General features: G+C 62.2%; 1 protein-coding gene across 2 annotated transcripts in view; it reads right to left on the bottom strand.

The window, feature by feature from the left end:
* ADGRD1 (adhesion G protein-coupled receptor D1) overlaps positions 1 to 17405 on the bottom strand; it is a 118304-nt gene that overhangs the window by 12461 nt on the left and 88438 nt on the right. For both annotated transcript variants that reach the window (XM_070066276.2, XM_070066275.2), the window contains 4 exons: positions 10798 to 10901; positions 9800 to 9911; positions 8232 to 8385; positions 1924 to 1990 (listed from right to left, as the gene is read on the bottom strand). In XM_070066276.2, coding sequence (XP_069922377.2) covers positions 1924 to 1990; positions 8232 to 8385; positions 9800 to 9911; positions 10798 to 10901 — 437 coding nt within the window. The remainder of the gene's footprint in view (positions 1 to 1923; positions 1991 to 8231; positions 8386 to 9799; positions 9912 to 10797; positions 10902 to 17405) is intronic.

The following is a 17405-nucleotide window of genomic DNA, read 5'->3' on the forward strand; positions in this document are numbered from 1 at the left end:
ACGGTCATCTCCGTCTCCCTGTCGGCGAGGATTCTCCAGGATTGCCCACGGTCTGCCACCTGTGGGGATTCTGGCCCAAATCTCAGGCTGGTTCCATTTCGTTATGGAAAACAACTCCGCCTTTACACGTCCGACCCTTTCAGAACATCTCAAAACACTGGCCTGGCCGGCAGTTCTCAGGGATCTGAGTCCCGAGCTCCCCGCCCCACCACGAGGCAGCCGACCACACCATGCCACAGCCAGCACTCACCACTCCCACCCTGCCGTGCCTGAACCCGGGGACGAGGCCCCAGCAGATCCCGGTGACAGCTCTGAAGCCCAGTAAGCAGGGTGCAGCCTGAAGATGCGAAATGCCTTTGGCCTCCGACTGTGACCCCCGCATCTCAGGAGAGCCAGCACCTTCGCCGACTGTGCTTCCTGGAGCAGGTGGCACCGGCAAGAGCCCAGAGTTCCCCAGGATGTGCCACTGCCGTCGCCTTTGCCTGGGCACCGGGCAAGTAGAGTCGGGTGTGGCCAGGCACATGGCACAGTCCTCACTGCCGCGGGACACAGATGCTTACATGGGGCTCCCTTGGAGCGTGTCTGCCCCAGGCCGCATCAGCCCCCGCAGCAGGTGCATCGTCTCTTCATCCCATGCTGCCCCCTGAACGAGGTGCGGTGTGCCCGCCTCTGGTCCCACGGATGAGGAACCGAAACACGCAAGGTCAGGAAAGCTGCATGACCGTGCACAGGCGCCTTGCCTCTGTGCCTCCAGTCCTACCCTGAGACCTCTTGGACCTGGAGACACACGACGCCCCAGACAGGCGCCAGCGCCTCAGGAGGCTCCTGCACCTGTGGTGCCCAGGGCAGGCCGAGGAGCGGCCTCCCGAGTGCAGAGGCCCCGTGGGGAGGGCGAGCGCCCCAGGGGTCTGAACGGTCCCTGCAAAGCTGCCACAGCCCCCTCGAGAGGGCACGGCTGCGTGGAGGAGTGGGTGAGGGGCTCCCCAGCCTGTCCTGCCCAGAAACCAGGAGCGCTTCCCGACCTCGGCTGGGTGGCCTGGCGCTCGGCAGAGGCTTCCTGAGGCGGAGATGCGGCCCGCAGGCGGCCGGCACCCGCAGGCTCCAGCTGGCTCCGACACAATGCACAGCGCTGAATCGCTGCTGAGAGGAGCACTCTGCCTTCATCAAGGCCGACTTCCAGAAGCCGGGCAGACGATGGGCTGCGCAGTCGTCCTGGGGCAGCACAGGTCCGCGGGGAAGCACCCTCAGCGAGGGCCCCCCTCCTGTCCCCTCCCGGCTGCCCCAGCCTGGCTGACGACGGTCCCAGCTTCCCCAGGACAGCGGAGCGAAAGCCCCTGTCCTTGAGAGGGCGGGCAAGCCTGTTCCCGAGCCACGGTGCCGGCCCAGCTGCGGCCCCACCAGCTGCGCGTTCAGTGTGGCGGCTCGGGCCTCGGGCGCTACGAGTTCCGGTCTTCTGGCGCTCAAGCAGCGGAGACTTCGGCCCGCCTTCCTGGGATACGCCTGACCGTGCTTCCTCCCACCTTCTACACCCACTCGCCTACCGGGTGCTGCCCTTGTGCTGCCTGCCCCGAGGAAAGGCTAGGGTCACAAATCGGGGCTCCGTGGGTGACAAGGACTCCGTGTCTGGGAGTATCACGTCGGTGAAGACTTCTAACAAGAAACATGTGCTGGCTGCTGCACCCTTCCTGGGGTTCCCGGCTCCGAGGGTGGAGGACGCCCAGAGCAAGGCTGGCGTCGGCTCCCGCTCTCCCTACCCCAGGCTTTTCCTTCTGCCAGCGCCTAGGGAAAGCCGGCCCTGCACGGCACCCTCACCCCTGGGCAACGAGAACAAAAGATCCAAGGCCATGGGGTCCCTCACTGTGAGCGTTTCCCACAGGAGGCCCGCCAATCGCCGGGGATGCCCAGAGCGCACGTGTCACTCACTTGTTACTCGTCCCATAACCGTCCATGGCAGACGACACGGAGATGACACAGATCAGAAGAGGAAACCCTGTGGAAGGCCAGAGAGCACTGGATTACTTCCTTTCAAATGTGAATTCATTTCATACCGGGTAGATGGACGGATGAACAGACGGGCGGAGAGCTGTGTGTGAAGTGCTGGTGGCAGGGGACAGCCACTGTCCCCGAGGAACTAGGGAGCAGATATGCCCGTGTGCACCCGCATGCACACACATTCTAGACCCGGAGGTACGGAATCCTTGTTGGAAAGGAACACTGGCAGGGCACGTGGCCCTGCAGGAACGGAGTGAAGCTGAGCTCCGTCTGTCTGGACCAGCAGTTCCCAGCCAGGGCTCAGCTGGCCCCACAGAAGGCGTGGCAATGGCTGAAGGCGATTTTGCTGTCATAACAATGGCGTGTGCCATTGGCAGGAGTAGTAGAGGCCAGAGATCTGTGCCCGGCCCGAGAGTCGGCTGTGTCGGTTGAGAAACCCCACCTGAGCGCTGTAGGGGAAGGCAGGAGGGAGCTGGAATGGGGGAGGGGTGCCGGGCAGGCCTGGGTGACTGTCCTGTGCTGGGTCCACAGGACCTGGTGTGTGAGCCCTTGACGCCTTGGGGGAGCCGAGGTGCCCTCACAGCCGGAAGGGGCACCAGCGTTCACGGACCTGTCCTGTGGGCCTGGGTGGCACTGGAGGTGCCCTGAGGGGTGGATTTCCCCTGTGGCCATGGAGGCCACAGCTGTGAGCCGGGGGCTGTATCCTGCTTCCCCCATCCTGGCCAAGGCAGAGGTTGGTGGGATTATTGCCCAAGGTCCAAAGGGAGCTGGGGGTTCTCCATCTGCTTTCAAACCCACAGTTTCTCACAGGACTCCGTACAGAAGGCTGGCACCCACATCACCCCGTGTCCAGCAGAGGCTGAGCCAGGGCAGTGCACTGTCTGCCTTCTCGGAGACGGGCAGCAGGCGTCATGGAGACTGGTGAGCAGGTGGGAGAGCGGGGGTGTGGGCAGCACTACCTGGCCTGCCCGAATGCCCGCCTCCCTGAAGCAAACGTGCAGCCCAGACGAAGGCGGGGCCCGCACGCACTGCAGTCCGACCCCGCGAGAGTGGGAGCTCACAGCCGAAGTGCAGCTGCAATGGAGAAAGACGCTGCACTTTGACGGCTGCACCTTCCGAGTCTGCGCTGGGGGACGCCTGTCTGCAGGGCTGACGACAAACTCAAGCGCTCATGGTGGAGCCCTTGCGAGGACTCCGTGGGCGTGAGGCGACAGCACCCAGCCCTTCCTCCGCACCTGCTCCCTGGTGGGTGTGGGTGCGGCAGCCAACGCACATCAAGGAGAGCTGCTGAGTTCCCCCCACAGCACAGTTCCTGCATCTCCGAAACACAAGTGCTGGGGCTGGAGCCGGGCCAGGGTGCAGCCCGCAGGGACTCTCCCCGCGGTGTGGCCTCGCCTCCAGCAACGCTAATTAACAGCTGGGGCAGAGTGCGCCCGCTGCCTGCACGCTGTCTCTACTTAGGCTCATGGCCAACTCCAGCGCCGTCAGAACGAAGGACACAGCCCACGGGCGGCTGGCGAAACTAATTAGGAAGAGCTGACAGGAAGACGGATGGAGGCTGCCCAGCACTCTGGGGCAGGGAGCTCCTAGAAGGGGCTGTGTTGGCGCCAGACACCATGCAGTTTCAGCCGACCTTGTCCATCAGGAAGACGGACTCAGGGTGCCCAAGCCACCGCAGTTTTCAAAGGAGCTTAGTAAGCTCATGTAAGAACCCAATTTAAAAATACTGGCAAATTCATTTTCTCCTACAACATTGTGCAGATCAAATAAGACGTCCTCTGGGCTAGACTGGAATGGATCATGACATGCACACATGCATACACGCTCACACACACATGCCCACACACATGTTCATGCTGACACACATGCACTTGCATGTTCACACACCTTCATACACACATGTACTCACATGCTCACGCACCCTGTCATACACATGTGCTCACACAATGCTCACATACATACATGCCTTCATACACATGTGCTCACACACATGCTCACATACATGCCTTCATACACACGTGCTCACACATGTTCACACACATACATGCATTCGTGCACGTGCTCACACACATGCTCACATGCATGCATGCCTTCATATGCACACGTGTTCACACTGACCTGCACTCGCCTGTTTATACCCATGCATACACACATGCTGACACACATGCACTCATACACACATGCTGACACATATGTATATACACATGCTGACATGAGCACTCATGCTCATACACACATGCCTTCATACACACACAAACACACATGCCCTCAGTCACATGCACACACATGCATGCCTTCCCACACACATGCTCACACATGTGCACTCATACATCATCCCCTGCCCCGGGCAGTCCCACTGGCCAGGCTCCCCTCACTCTGGGGACGGCCTCCACACTTATCACCCATTCCCGTGTGTGCTGTAAACTGCATGGCCCTGTCCAGAGGAAACTGGATCCTGTGTCATCCTCCGAGTCCCTTAAGTGACGTTGGAAATCACAGGGAGGAGACGCCGTCTTCTCCAGGGGGCAGGCAGGAGGGAAGGACCCTGCACTGGAGTCAGGTGCGCTGTGGGGTGGGCGCCAGGGATCCCAGCCCAGGGCTGTGAGGGCAGGAGGTGGAGGCCCTCGTGGAGAGCTGGCATGCCGGGGACACAGGTCATCTGTGGCAAGCACAGGGGTTCCCGGCACGGCTGGCAGCCATGCAGTGAGGGCTGCCCACATCCCCTCCATTCCCCTCTGGGGGTTGTGAGGGCACCTGATTTACTTCCACTTCATCCTCCAGTAAATTGTATTTGCAGAGATAAACATGCTTATACGCCCCATGCGTCATGAGGGCTGCAGAAACCAAACCCTAATGCCTGCTAGTGTGTTACACAGTTGTGAACTTGGCCCTGCACCAGGACGCAGGGTCTCCTCACCAGAATGAGCCCCACGGCATGGCACGTCAGTGGGAGGGGCCTGGGGGAGTAGTGGCATGAGCTGCTCCAGACTCACACCCTAGTGAGACAACAAGTGTGAAAAATTAATTTGGGAAACATTTTTTAATCTGCAAGTGTTCTTGAGGGAATACAGAAAAAATTCAGTAAAACTCAAGAAAGCCTACTAAATCTCGGTCAGATCTGTGTCACCTGAGCCAAACCTACTTCCCTGCACCTGCTGCCAGGCAGCGTGGAGGACACAGGGCTCCTGTGCCCCAGCTCCTGGTCCAGGGCACCGTGTCTCCCCGCGTCTCTCAGCCCCTTTACTCTACTTGTGGAGATTCCATTCCAGGGAAAAGCAGCTGAAATCGCCCTTCCTCCACCCAGCTGCGTCTCCCAGGTGTGCAGGGTCCGCCCACGTGTGGCAGGCCTTGCTGCCAGGCCTCACTGCCCTCCCTGCGGGTGACTCAAGGGGCAGAATCCACTGGGCGAGGTGAGCTCTGGAGACGCAGTGCCCTCTCCTGGGCACGGTGCCTGGTGGGGGAGGTGGCTTGTCCTTCCACAAGAGTGCCCCGTGCCCGGCTCTGCAGCCGCATCTCTGGGACTCTTCCCAGGGGAAATGTTATGGAATATAAAATGGTAAGTCTTCAGCAATATGAGAAACACAAAGAAACCAGAAAGCGTAACCTACACGGGTGAGAAGGCAGACAACAGAAACTGCCTGTGACAAGGCCCAGATGTCGGGTGAAACGGGAGGAGACTTCAAAGCAGCCGTTATCAATATCTTCAAAAAATGCAGCTGTCCTTCAGGAAGCACAGGATCGCAGAGACAGTGTCTCTTCACATAGAGAATGGCAACAAGGAGATAGAAATTTCAAAAAAGAAAAAAGAACCAAATAGAAATTCTAGAGTTGAAAAGCACAATAACTGGCATGAAAAATTCACTAGAAGGATTCAACAACACGGCCAAGCTGGCAGAATGTGGATCACTGAACTTGAAGGCAGATGAATAGAGATTACGGGATTCGGAGAGTAGAAAAAGGAGTGAGGAAAAATCATTAGAGCCTCAGAGAAATCCGGAACGCCGTCTAACCCACCAGTGTGTGTGTGAGAGTGTAAGAATGAGAGGAGAGAAAGGAAAGAGATTAAAAATATTTGAGGGGCTGATGCTGTGGCACAGCGGGTTAAAGCCCTGGCATCCCATATGGGCTCTGGTTCTAGTCCTGGCTGCTCCTCTCCCAATCCATCTCTCTGCTGTGGCCTGGGAAAGCAGTAGAGGATGGCCCAAGTCCTTGGGCCCCTGTACCTGCGTGGGAGACCTGGAAGAAGCTCCTGGCTCCTGGCTTCAGATCGGCACAGCACCAGGTGTTGCAGCCGATTGGGGAGTGAACCAGCAGATGGAAGACCTCTCTCTCTGTCTGCCTCTACCTCTCTCTGTAACTCTGTCTTTCAAATAAATAAAATAAATCTTTAAAAGATTTTTAAGAAATAATGGCTGAAAATTCCCGACATGTGGTGAAAAGCCCCATGAGTTCCATATAGGATGAATGTGAAGAGACACCACCCAGACACAGCAGAGTGAAAATACCGAAAGAGACAAGGAAAATCTTGAAAGAATCAAGAGGAAAACTCTTCAAGTACAAGGGACAGAGTCAGAGCCGATTCACCACTAGAAGCAAAGGAACCGCAAGTCTGTGAGCTGACGGAGGCAGCGCCGGGACAGGAAGCCCCGAGGAGACGCCTGTGCACGCAGCACCAGGCCCCCGACGGCCTGACCAAGGGAAGCACTTTCACTGGTGCTGGCCCTCATACCTCGCTTCCCGGAACAGAAGAGCCGGGCAAGGTCAACACGGACACAGAAGACTTGAACACTGTGGGCCACCGTAGGCCACCGCGGCTTAAAAGGTCCCTGAGGAACACAGCACCATAAAACACCACCAACATATTTAAAATGGACAGAAATTACACAAAATATGTTATCTTCACACAATGGAATGAAATCAGAAAAAAAAAATCTTTACACAATGGAATGAAATCAGAACTCAGTAATGAGGGGCCGGCACTGAGGCGCAGCAGGTGACGCCTCTGCCCACAGCGCTGCTGTCCCATATGGGTGCTGGCTGGAGTCCCGGCTGCTCCAGTGCCCATCCAGCTCCCTACTAATGCACCCGGGAAAGCAGTGGGAAAGGCCCAAGTGCTTGGACCCTGCACCTCATGGGAGACCTGGAAGAAGCTCCTGGTTGCTGGCCCAGCCCCAGGCATGTGGCCATTTGGGGAGTGAACCAGTGGATGGGAGATTTTCTCTCTCCCCGCCCCCCTTCTTTCTCTCTGTTTCTCTGACTTTCAAATAAATATGTAAATCTTTAAAAGAAGAAATCAGTAATGAAAACAATGTGAGAAATTCACAAATATGTGAAATCAGAACACAATGGGTCAAAAAATTATACAATACTTTGAGATGAATGAAAATGAAAATACAAAACAGGAAACATGGCTAAAACAGTACGTAGAAGAAACATGTCCTTACATGCCTCTATTTAAAAAGAGGAAAGATCTGGACCAGAAATACTCTCACCTTAAGATCCTGGAGCAAGGAGGGCAAACCAGAGCGAAAGCAAGCACGGGGGAAATACGACAGCTACAGCAGAAACCAGCGAGATGGGTTTATCAAAACTAAGAGAAAATCGATTAAATTGGCTCTTTGAAAAACAATCACCAAATTGACAAATCAGGCCTGGAGTGTTGGAATCGTTTCCAGATGATGTGAAACTGTGGCCGGGGGTGGTGGTGATGGTGGTGGTGGATGCTCCCCATCTTGGCCTCTAGGAGCCACCAAAGACAATACGAAGATGGAAACAGCCCTGGCCGCCTTCCCCAGCCCAGCCCCACCCAGCATCATCCACCCCCCCCATCACGTCCCCACCTGCCCCACCCTGTCCTGCCCCCACCCCACATCACCCACCCCACCCCAGCCCCGTCACACCCCCACCCCAGCCCCGTCGCGTCCACACCCCAGCCCTGTCTCATCCACACCCCACCCTGTCCTGCCCCCACCCCAGCCCCGTCGCGTCCACACCCCAGCCCCGTCGAGTCCCCACCCCAGCCCCGTCGAGTCCCCACCCCAGCCCCGTCGCGTCCACACCCCAGCCCCGTCGCGTCCACACCCCAGCCCCGTCGAGTCCCCACCCCAGCCCCGTCGAGTCCCCACCCCAGCCCCATCACGTCCCCACCCCAGCCCCGTCGCGTCCCCACCCCAGCCCCGTCACGTCCCCACCCCAGCCCCGTCGCGTCCGCACCCCAGCCCCGTCACGTCCGCACCTACCCCACCCTGTCCCGTAGTAGTAGAGGTGCTTGCTGTCCTCTGACCCGAAGACGGTGACCACCATGCTGTAGAGATGCAGCCCCTCCACCAGCATCCACGCGAAGACGCTCAGGAAGAAGTAGTGCAGGAGCACGGCCAGCACCCGGCAGGGGACCTGCGTCCACGCGGGCAGGGGCTGAGACTCGCAGCCATGGCACCCGAGCCGTTGCAGCAGTCTCACCCCTGCCTTCTGCAAGGTCTAAGACTTCTTTGGTCCCCAGAGACACCTCCCCCGGAGCAAAGGGCAGGAGAACACCAGCAGGTGGGGGAGGGGCAGGTGACATCAGAGGAGATGGGGAGGGGCAGGGTGACATCAGAGGAGATAGGGAGGGGCAGGGTGGCATCAGAGATGGGGGAGGGGCAGGGTGACAGCAGAGGAGGTGGGGAAGGGGCAGGTGACATCAGAGGAGATAGGAAGGGGCAGGGTGGCATCAGGTGGGGGAAGGGCAGGGTGACAGCAGAAGAGGTGGGGGAGGTGCAGGGTGGCATCAGAGGAGATGGGGAGGGGCAGGTGACATCAGAGGAGATGTGGGAGGGGCAGGTGACATCAGAGGAGATGTGGGAGGGGCAGGGTGGCGTCAGAGGACACAGGGGAGGGGCAGGGTGGCATCAGAGGAGATGGGGAGGTGCAGGGTGGCATCAGAGGAGATGGGGAGGGGCAGGTGACATCAGAGGAGATGTGGGAGGGGCAGGGTGGCGTCAGAGGACACAGGGGAGGGGCAGGGTGGCATCAGAGGAGATAGGGAGGGGCAGGGTGGCATCAGAGATGGGGGAGGGGCAGGGTGACAGCAGAGGAGGTGGGGAAGGGGCAGGGTGACATCAGAGGAGATAGGGAGGGGCAGGGTGGCATCAGAGATGGGGGAGGGGCAGGGTGACATCAGAGGAGATGGGGAGGGGCAGGGTGGCATCAGAGGACATGGGGGAGGGGCAGGGTGACATCAGAGATGGGGGAGGGGCAGGGTGACAGCAGAGGAGGTGGGGAAGGGGCAGGGTGACATCAGAGGAGATAGGAAGGGGCAGGGTGGCATCAGGTGGGGGAGGGGCAGGGTGACAGCAGAAGAGGTGGGGGAGGTGCAGGGTGGCATCAGAGGAGATGGGGAGGGGCAGGTGACATCAGAGGAGATGTGGGAGGGGCAGGTGACATCAGAGGAGATGTGGGAGGGGCAGGGTGGCGTCAGAGGACACAGGGGAGGGGCAGGGTGGCATCAGAGGAGATAGGGAGGGGCAGGGTGGCATCAGAGATGGGGGAGGGGCAGGGTGACAGCAGAGGAGGTGGGGAAGGGGCAGGGTGACATCAGAGGAGATAGGGAGGGGCAGGGTGGCATCAGAGGAGATAGGGAGGGGCAGGGTGACAGCAGAGGACACGGGGGAGGTGCAGGGTGACAGCAGAGGACACGGGGGAGGTGCAGGGTGGCATCAGAGGACACAGGGGAGGGGCAGGTGACATCAGAGGACACGGGGGAGGGGCAGGGTGGCGTCAGAGAGGGGGAGGGAGCCCCACATGGCCTCGGGTGCCGGTGCCTACTCACAGTGCCCGGCTCGAGGCGGAAGCTGACGAGCAGCAGGACCTGGGCCACCAGGACAGCAAAGGACAGGTTGGCGTGGATGTGGTAGCGCTGGTTCCAGATGGTGCTGACGGAGCTGAGCAGGGAGAGGCGGTGTGAGGCCTGGTGTGGCTCAGCCTCTGCTAGTTGGCCCCAGGCTGAGCTGCCCGTCCCCACCGGAGCCCATATTCCTCCCTCCATGAACGGCCAGGGGGAGCTTGAGAAAGCAAAGCAGCTGTGGAATTCCCCGCTGCTTCCGGATGCACCCCTGGCTCCCCCCCGTCTCTTCGAGAGGTCATTCCTTCCCTCTGGTCACTACGTCCTCCTCTGTTTCTCACCTGGACCTGAGCCAGTTCCACTCTCAGGGCCTGTGTGCCAGCAGCTCCCTGTGGCCACCTCCCCCTCTGCTCTGGCCCCAAGTCTCAGCATGCAATTCCTGGGCCTCCCCGGGGCAGGTGTCCCTGCCCACCTGCAAGAAGTGGCCAGTGCCCGCCTCTGGAGCCAGGCTGCCTGGGAGACCAGTGTGAGGACGCGGGCTCGTGCTGCCGGTCACTCGCTATCAGCCAGCCCCCAGCTGTCCCGGGCACAGTCGGGTGCCCGAAGCTGACTGTGCACCTGGGCACAGCAGGCCTGCGAGGGGCGGGGGAGCCAGAGACACTGTCCCAGCACCTGGCGGGGGCCCCTCCGGCACACGTTGTGCTCTTGCCTGAGACCCCCCCCTTAGAATCCCCCAGGGGGCCGGGCTGGGGGACTTTCCAGACCTTTCCAGGTTGGCTGAATCCCAGTGCCCCGACCCCACCGTCGTCCCGTTGTTCCTAAGCCACCAGCAACTTGTGGCCTGTCCCTGCTGTCCCGCTGTAGGGCAGGCAGTTGCCCCGTGGGGCTGAGGCCAGAGCCAGAGGGAGGTCGAGCTGGGGCAGGGGACACTGAGAGTTAACGCAGGATGGCCAGACCTCCCAGGACACGGGCAGAGGGTGACTCACGACAGCACGGCAAAGGTGACCAGCGTGGCGGCCAGGCAGAGCACGGACAGCGAGCAGCCCACGTAGCTGATGGACGACAGCGCCACCTGGTGTCCGTGCGCGAGCTGTGGGCGCAGAGAGAGGAGTGGGTGCTGCGTCGACCCCAGCCTGGGACTACGAAGGTCCCTGGTGGACGCACAGCAGAGACCCGCTGTGAGGTGGGGGCCCTCCCCAGACGGGTTGCTGCCACCAGCAGGGCCAGTGCCATGGCTGCGACCTGTGCCTCATGCATTTCAGGTGCCTCAGAACCCTGCTGCTGTCGCCCTGCCATCGCCTAGCCTGTTCCATCCGCACTGCAACACACAGCGCAGAGCTGGCAGCCGGAGTCTGATGAACAGCCTGGTCCTGCAGCCAGACCGCCCGGGTTCAAGGCCCGGCACGATCATGTCCTCGTGGGTGACCTGGGACCGGTGTCTCCATCAGCCGCGTGCTCGGTCACAGGTCGCCTCGGGACTCCAGGAGTGAGGCGCTCGGCGCTGGGGCCCTGCGTGCACTGGGGAGACTGCTGTGTCCCCTGCGGGGGCTGGCGCCCACTCCAGTCACAGGGAAGCCCTGTCGTGTGTACGCCAGCACTCGCGGCTCCAGGGCAGGCTCTCGGCGCTGATCCTGAAGTGTGTGTACTGACTACTGCCTGCTCCGATGTCTGCTACTATAAAAAATAATAGTTGAAAGGCAGAGCAACAGAGAGAGAAAGATCTTCCATCTGCTGGTTCACTCGCCAAATGCCCTCTGCAGCCTGCAGGCCAGACTGAAGCCAGGGGCTTGGAGCTCTGTCCGGGTCTCCCACGGGAATGGCAGGGGCCCAAAGCCTCGGGCCGTCTTCTGCTGTCTCCCAGGCATGTTAGGAGGACAGAGCAGCAGGGACCCGAACCAGGCACTCTGCTGCGCAACCCCCACCCCGCCTGTCAACTGAGCTGCACAGATACAAAGACAACAGCTGTGACGGGTGCTGCGGCTCTCCCCACTGCACCGCCCGGTCAGTGCTCCAACAGGCTCCAGGCCTGAATTCCCAGCTTCCTGGGCTGCTCCCACGGTCTGTGCCATGGCCCTGTGGCCCAGCGTGGCACCTGCACTGTTGACGTCCACACACAGAGACCACAGACCGAGGTCCATTCACCCACAGCCAGGACGCTGGGACTCTGCCCGTGACATGGGGGGAGGGGTTCAGACTCCTGTCCCCTGGTCCCTGGGACGGGGTCAGGAGAGGAGGAGGTGCCCTGAGCAGGTGAAGTTGTGGTGGCAGTGGTGCAGGCCCACTCCAGGTGGGGGCAGGCACGGGGCATGGGTCCCAGGGAGCACGTGGGGGCCAGGGCAACAGAGCTGGGGGGGCCTGTCAGCCCACTCCCCAGGGCTCGCACAACACTTGAGTCCCTGAGTTGGGGCAGCCGAGGCCCAGCTGCCCCCAACGCCCTCTCTCGGCCGAGGGCATCTCCAGCCAGCAGGGCCCCCGTGTGTGAGGCTGGGCAGGGACCCGGCTTGCGGAGCCCAGCACCTTGCTGCCCAGGGGGCTCCCGGTGTAGGGACACAGTGGATGCGTCCTGGGAGGCCCCGGGCGAGCAGAGCCAGTGTGCCACTCACTCGGGCAGCGGTGGGCACTGCACGGCCAGGCCAGGGGCTCGCAGGATTCCCTGCACCCGGCTCACCACAGGCAGAGGCGAGGGACAGCCGCAGGGTCCCACGGTGTCCCCGAGAACAGGGCCGGGCCGTGCCCTACTGTCCACCCCAGAAACGCCTTTCCTCCCCCACAGCCCAGCCCTTCCTCTCTTCCCCAAGAACACTTTTCGGGCTATCCCAGGGCAGTGACCGCTGCCCCCTGAAAGCCCTGGCACATCTCACGGGGGCGTCTCCTGAGGGCACGACGTTGCCGCCCAGAGCTCCTGGGCTCAGGGACCACCCTGGGTCGGTGCCCAGACTCCAGAGCCCGGCTCCGTGCACAGAGCACCCTGTCCCTCTCCAAGGTGAGGGCAGAGCTGCGACACCCACGCTCCCCCCGCCCCTGCCCCCCGCCCAGCAGGCAGCTCCGTCAGGGCAGGTGTTCATGGGCCACCTCCCGAGCCTGCTTAGAGACAAGCCCCTTACACGGTGGGGGCTGGGCTCTCAGCAGCACCCAGGCCCTCGCCCCAGACTCCTGCCCCTGCACCCTGCTCCCTGGGCTGTGTGCCGCGGCTGTTGGCAGGTCATGTGGGAAGCCGCCAGGACTCTGAGCTCGGGCACATGGTGGGGAAGTGCTGTCTTCTCTGTGGCCCTTGGAGACGTCTGGGGAACCCAAGCTGTTTAAGAGCTTGGAAAAAGCAGAGAGGCTGTGTGAGCACTGAACTCGACACCTACAGCCCCGGGAGGCAGCAAGCAGGCTACTGGCCACCACAGGAGGGTTTTAGGAGGGCGTGGTCGCTTCCTTACACTGCAGAGGGGCTGGGGCACACGGATGCAGGAACCCTGCCCTCAGTGCGCAGCCGCTCGTCTCAGGAGTTCACGGGGGGTGGGGGAGGGCATCCGACAGAGGTTAAGACACCTGCGCCCCGTATCTGAACACCGGATTCCATCGCCAGCTCGGCACCATGCCAGCTTCCTGCCAGCGCAGGGCTCGGAGGCCCAGGCAGCGGTGACGGCTCAAGCAGCGGGGTCCCTGCCTCCGTGAGGGAGACCTGGGTTGTGTCCCTGGCTTCCGGCTCTGGCCACAGTCCTCGTGGTCATTTAGGAAGTGACCCAGTGAGTGGGAGCATGCCCGATGTGTGTCTTTCTGCCTCTTAAATAAATTTTTTTAAAAATGGCTAAAAATACACAAATACAAGCGTTTGGGGACCTGGCATAGTATACTGTTCTTGGAAACCAAGGCCCAGTTCTGCAGCAGCCACTGAGCTGAAGTTAGCCCACAGAACTGATGGACAGGCCGCACGCGTGGCCCTGAGCCCCTGCACCCTCACGGTGCCCTGCCCACCCCCGTCCTCACTGCCCACGTCACCTCACGTTCCCCCACCCCGCCACGCAGTGGAGCCCCTCACTGAGCTGTTTCTGTCCCGTCCCCACAGCTGTGAGGGCAATGGTGGCACTGCTGGGGACGAAGCATGCAGAGGAAAGAGCCCTCGGTCTGCTCCCCTGACCGCCACCACGCAGACTCAGCCCGCGACACTGGTCCCGCGTCTCTGCGTGGTGACAGCGCCTCGCCTCCCCGCCTCGAGACTGCAGGAAGCACGGTGGGATAAGGCGAGAGGCCGCCGCACACAGCACACCTGCTCCTCAGAATGCTCGCTGCGACGTCGCCGCTTCCCTGCATCTCTGCTTGCTGACAGATGGGGACCTGGCCCTACCCTGAGGTCCAGGCCGACCCCGATCACCACCAACCTTCCCATCACCCAGCAGCATCGTTACCCGAACTTACCCTCAGCCAGTGCCCCCAGAGGCAAGCCTGCCGTCAACCGGCTATCGTGAATCACACCTCTCTGGAGCCAGCCTCAGCGTCGATCGCATTACTGTCAGTCCGTCTCCCCATGAACAAGCATCCTCAACCAACCCCACCCACCAACTTTATAACCAGTTCACCATCAGCAGCCCACACTGCACCAAATACAACCCATGTCACCATCAGCGGTCCTTCGTTGGTCATCAAAGGACCGTCAACCGACTCTGCGTCCGCCAGCTGTTCCTCACGTATTTTCCCAAGGCTGGCCTCACATGAGGCACGGGGGAGGATCCGGCCCTCCGCTGAGCAGGGCTGACAGCTGGCCGGGTAGCTTTGAAACGGTCGTGGTGACACAGGGCGAGACCAGGTGAGCCCGCGAAGTGAAGCCGACGGGCGATCAAAATGGCCTTGAAACCCAAGCCGCCTCCCGTCGACTGGGGTCTGTGATTTGCGCGGGAGTTTGGGTGACACCAAGGGGGACTTTGGGAGGGGCCGAGAGGAACCACATCAGGAGTCGGGGTCCTCAGCCTTCAGGACCTGAAAGCCCAGGACCTGGAGCCCCGCTCTCCTGGGGGGGGTTCGTTGCTTCCTCTCTTAGCACCCCTGCCCCGAGTGTCGAGGGAGCCTGCACCCCATGTTCCACACCCCTCCCCTGTAACTTGCAAAGCACCTCAGGATGTCGGCAGAGGGGAGACGAGTGCGGGGGCAGGGGCAAAGGCATACAAGAGGCGTCCTCGGGTCCTCGGGAGGCGGTGGGCTCTGCCCGGGCTCCAGCACTCGGGCAGGGGCTGACCGAGGACAGGGCAGGGCCACTCAGCGGCAGGCCCCGGGAGCACAGGATGGGGCTGGGGGATGGGGTCTGTTTTGCCTCTGAGTCTCCTGCCAGACGGGGACCCAGCAAACCCTAGGTGCTCAGTGAGGGGACCCAGCAAACCCTAGGTGCTCAGTAAGGGGACCCAGCAAACCCTAGGTGCTCAGTGAGGGAACCAGAGGTCGGGTGTGTGCGTGCGGGGAACGGGGCACCTGCAGGAGTGGACGGTGAAGACGGGCAGTAGCCATGGCCTTCCTGGTGCCTGCTGCACACAGGCACTGGTCCTGGGAGCCACCCTGCAGGGGAGTGGGCACCTGGCTGCCGTCCATGGGCCCCGCCCAGCAGAACCCCCCACTCAACACCCTGGGTCACTCTGGGCCCTGCTCAGCACCCCGGCTCACTCCAGGGCCCCCCACTTAGCACCCCTGACCAGGGCCCCTGCTCAGCACCCCGGCTCACTCCAGGGCCCCCCACTCAGCACCCCTGACCAGGGCCCCTGCTCAGCACCCCGGCTCACCCTGGGCCCCTGCTCAGCACCCCGGCTCACTCTGGGCCCCCTGCTCAGCACCCCTGACCAGAGCCCCCCGCTCAGCACCCCGGCTCACTCCAGGGCCCCCCACTCAGCACCCCGGCTCACTCTGGGCCCCTGCTCAGCACCCCAGCTCACTCCAGGGCCCCCCACTCAGCACCCCGGCTCACTCTGGGCCCCACTCAGCACCCCGGCTCACCCTGGGCCCCGCTTAGCACCCCGGCTCACCCTGGGCCCCGCTCAGCACCCCGGCTCACCCTGGGCCCCCTGTGCTTACAGGAGAGCCACGTCTCCCAGCCTCTGCCCCTCTGGGCTCCTGCTGTTCCCCACGTGCCTGCACCATCTTTACGGAGCAGCTGAAGGAATGCTCAGGTCCCGCGCACCCGGGGCGGGCCCTCAGCTCCGTGGGCCCCCACTTCCGGCCCCGGGCAGGGGCTCCCACGGGCCGACTCCCACGCCGGGGGCAAAGCATGAGGAGCTTGCAGGCGAGGGAGCCCCCGCCCCCGACCTCGGCGCTCCAGGCTGTGTGCCGGGGCCCACACCAGCCCTCGGCCTCGCTGCCCTGCAGGAGCCTGGAGCCGTGCCTCAGTCTCTGGGCCCTTGGGGATGGAGGTGTCCCTGCCCAGCCCGGCTCATCACCCTGTGACCCTGGTCCTGGCCCCACAGAGCCAGACCCCTCCTGAGAGAGGAGCCTCTGAGGTGGGGACGCCTCCCCGGGGCAGCTGACAGCTCCCCTCTGCAGAGTGGTTCACAGTCACAGAGCAGACCCTACTTCCCGAACATTCTAGAACAAATGACAGCTTGTCGGCCTTTCCTCCCACAGCAGAGCCCAGGACCAGCTCAGACTGCGGGGCTGGGCCGGGGTCAGGCTGGCAGCAGTACCAGGCTTGCCCTCCAGGGTGCGTCTCACACCAACACCTGCTCTCCCCACATGGGCCCACTTCGGATGTCCCAGAGAGCCTGGGGGACTCCAGGCAGGGGTGGGTGGCAGTGGGGCCCTACTGAGGGGGCTTGGTCAACAGCCCACCCCAGAGAGGTGGCCAGAGGGAGGCAGGGTGGGAGGGGAGAGGAAGGGGGCAGCAGCGGTGGGGGGGTGGGGTGGGGTGGGGGGCCTCTCCCCACAGGCTCTAGACACGAGCCAGACCACCCTGCCTGCCCCAGACCTGTGGCCACAGGACTCTCACCCCCACAAGTGCTCGGAGCTGGGTGCTCGGGGCTAAGTGCGTGGGGTCGGGTGCTCAGGGCAGTACCCTCCCTCCTCTGGCCCCCTCTGCAGCCCACGAGGAGAGGGACCTCACCCATGTTGCAGACGGGGAAACTGAGGTTCTTTATGCCCCTGCTGAAGCCCCCAGTGCACCAGAGCCCTGCTGGGGAGTGAGAGGGGGTGCTGCTGACCCCACCCCCAGACAGGCTGAATGCACAGGCAGGCACCTGCTGGAGGTCGTGTGGCTGAGGCTGAGACCCCATGGGGAGGGGCCGCTGTGACACGAGTCATGTGTGCCCTGGCACGGCAGGTGCGGCTCCCAGCAGCCTCCCTGGCCTAGCATGGCCACCCTGCCCTTCCTGCAGCCATGTGTTGGAACTGGGCCTCGCTCCACCTCCGTCGGTCCAGGGTGGAGACAGGCCCAGGTCATGGACGCCCTCCACCCACCGTGCCGCGGCCCTGGGAAGGTGTGGCGCACCCCGGCTGCGTCCTCCCCTTCACCCCGGGGCCAGATTTAGAAACGCCAAGAAAAGCCCGGACTTTGGGGACGTGGGTGCCTGACTCACAGACCACAAACTCTGAGGCCCCTGGGCAGGCCCTGGGGGAAGTGCACGAGGCCGCCTGG

This window comes from Oryctolagus cuniculus, chromosome 21 (assembly GCF_051225735.1).
Source record: "Oryctolagus cuniculus isolate XC-2025 breed Fujian yellow rabbit chromosome 21, ASM5122573v1, whole genome shotgun sequence".
NCBI lineage: Eukaryota > Metazoa > Chordata > Mammalia > Lagomorpha > Leporidae > Oryctolagus > Oryctolagus cuniculus.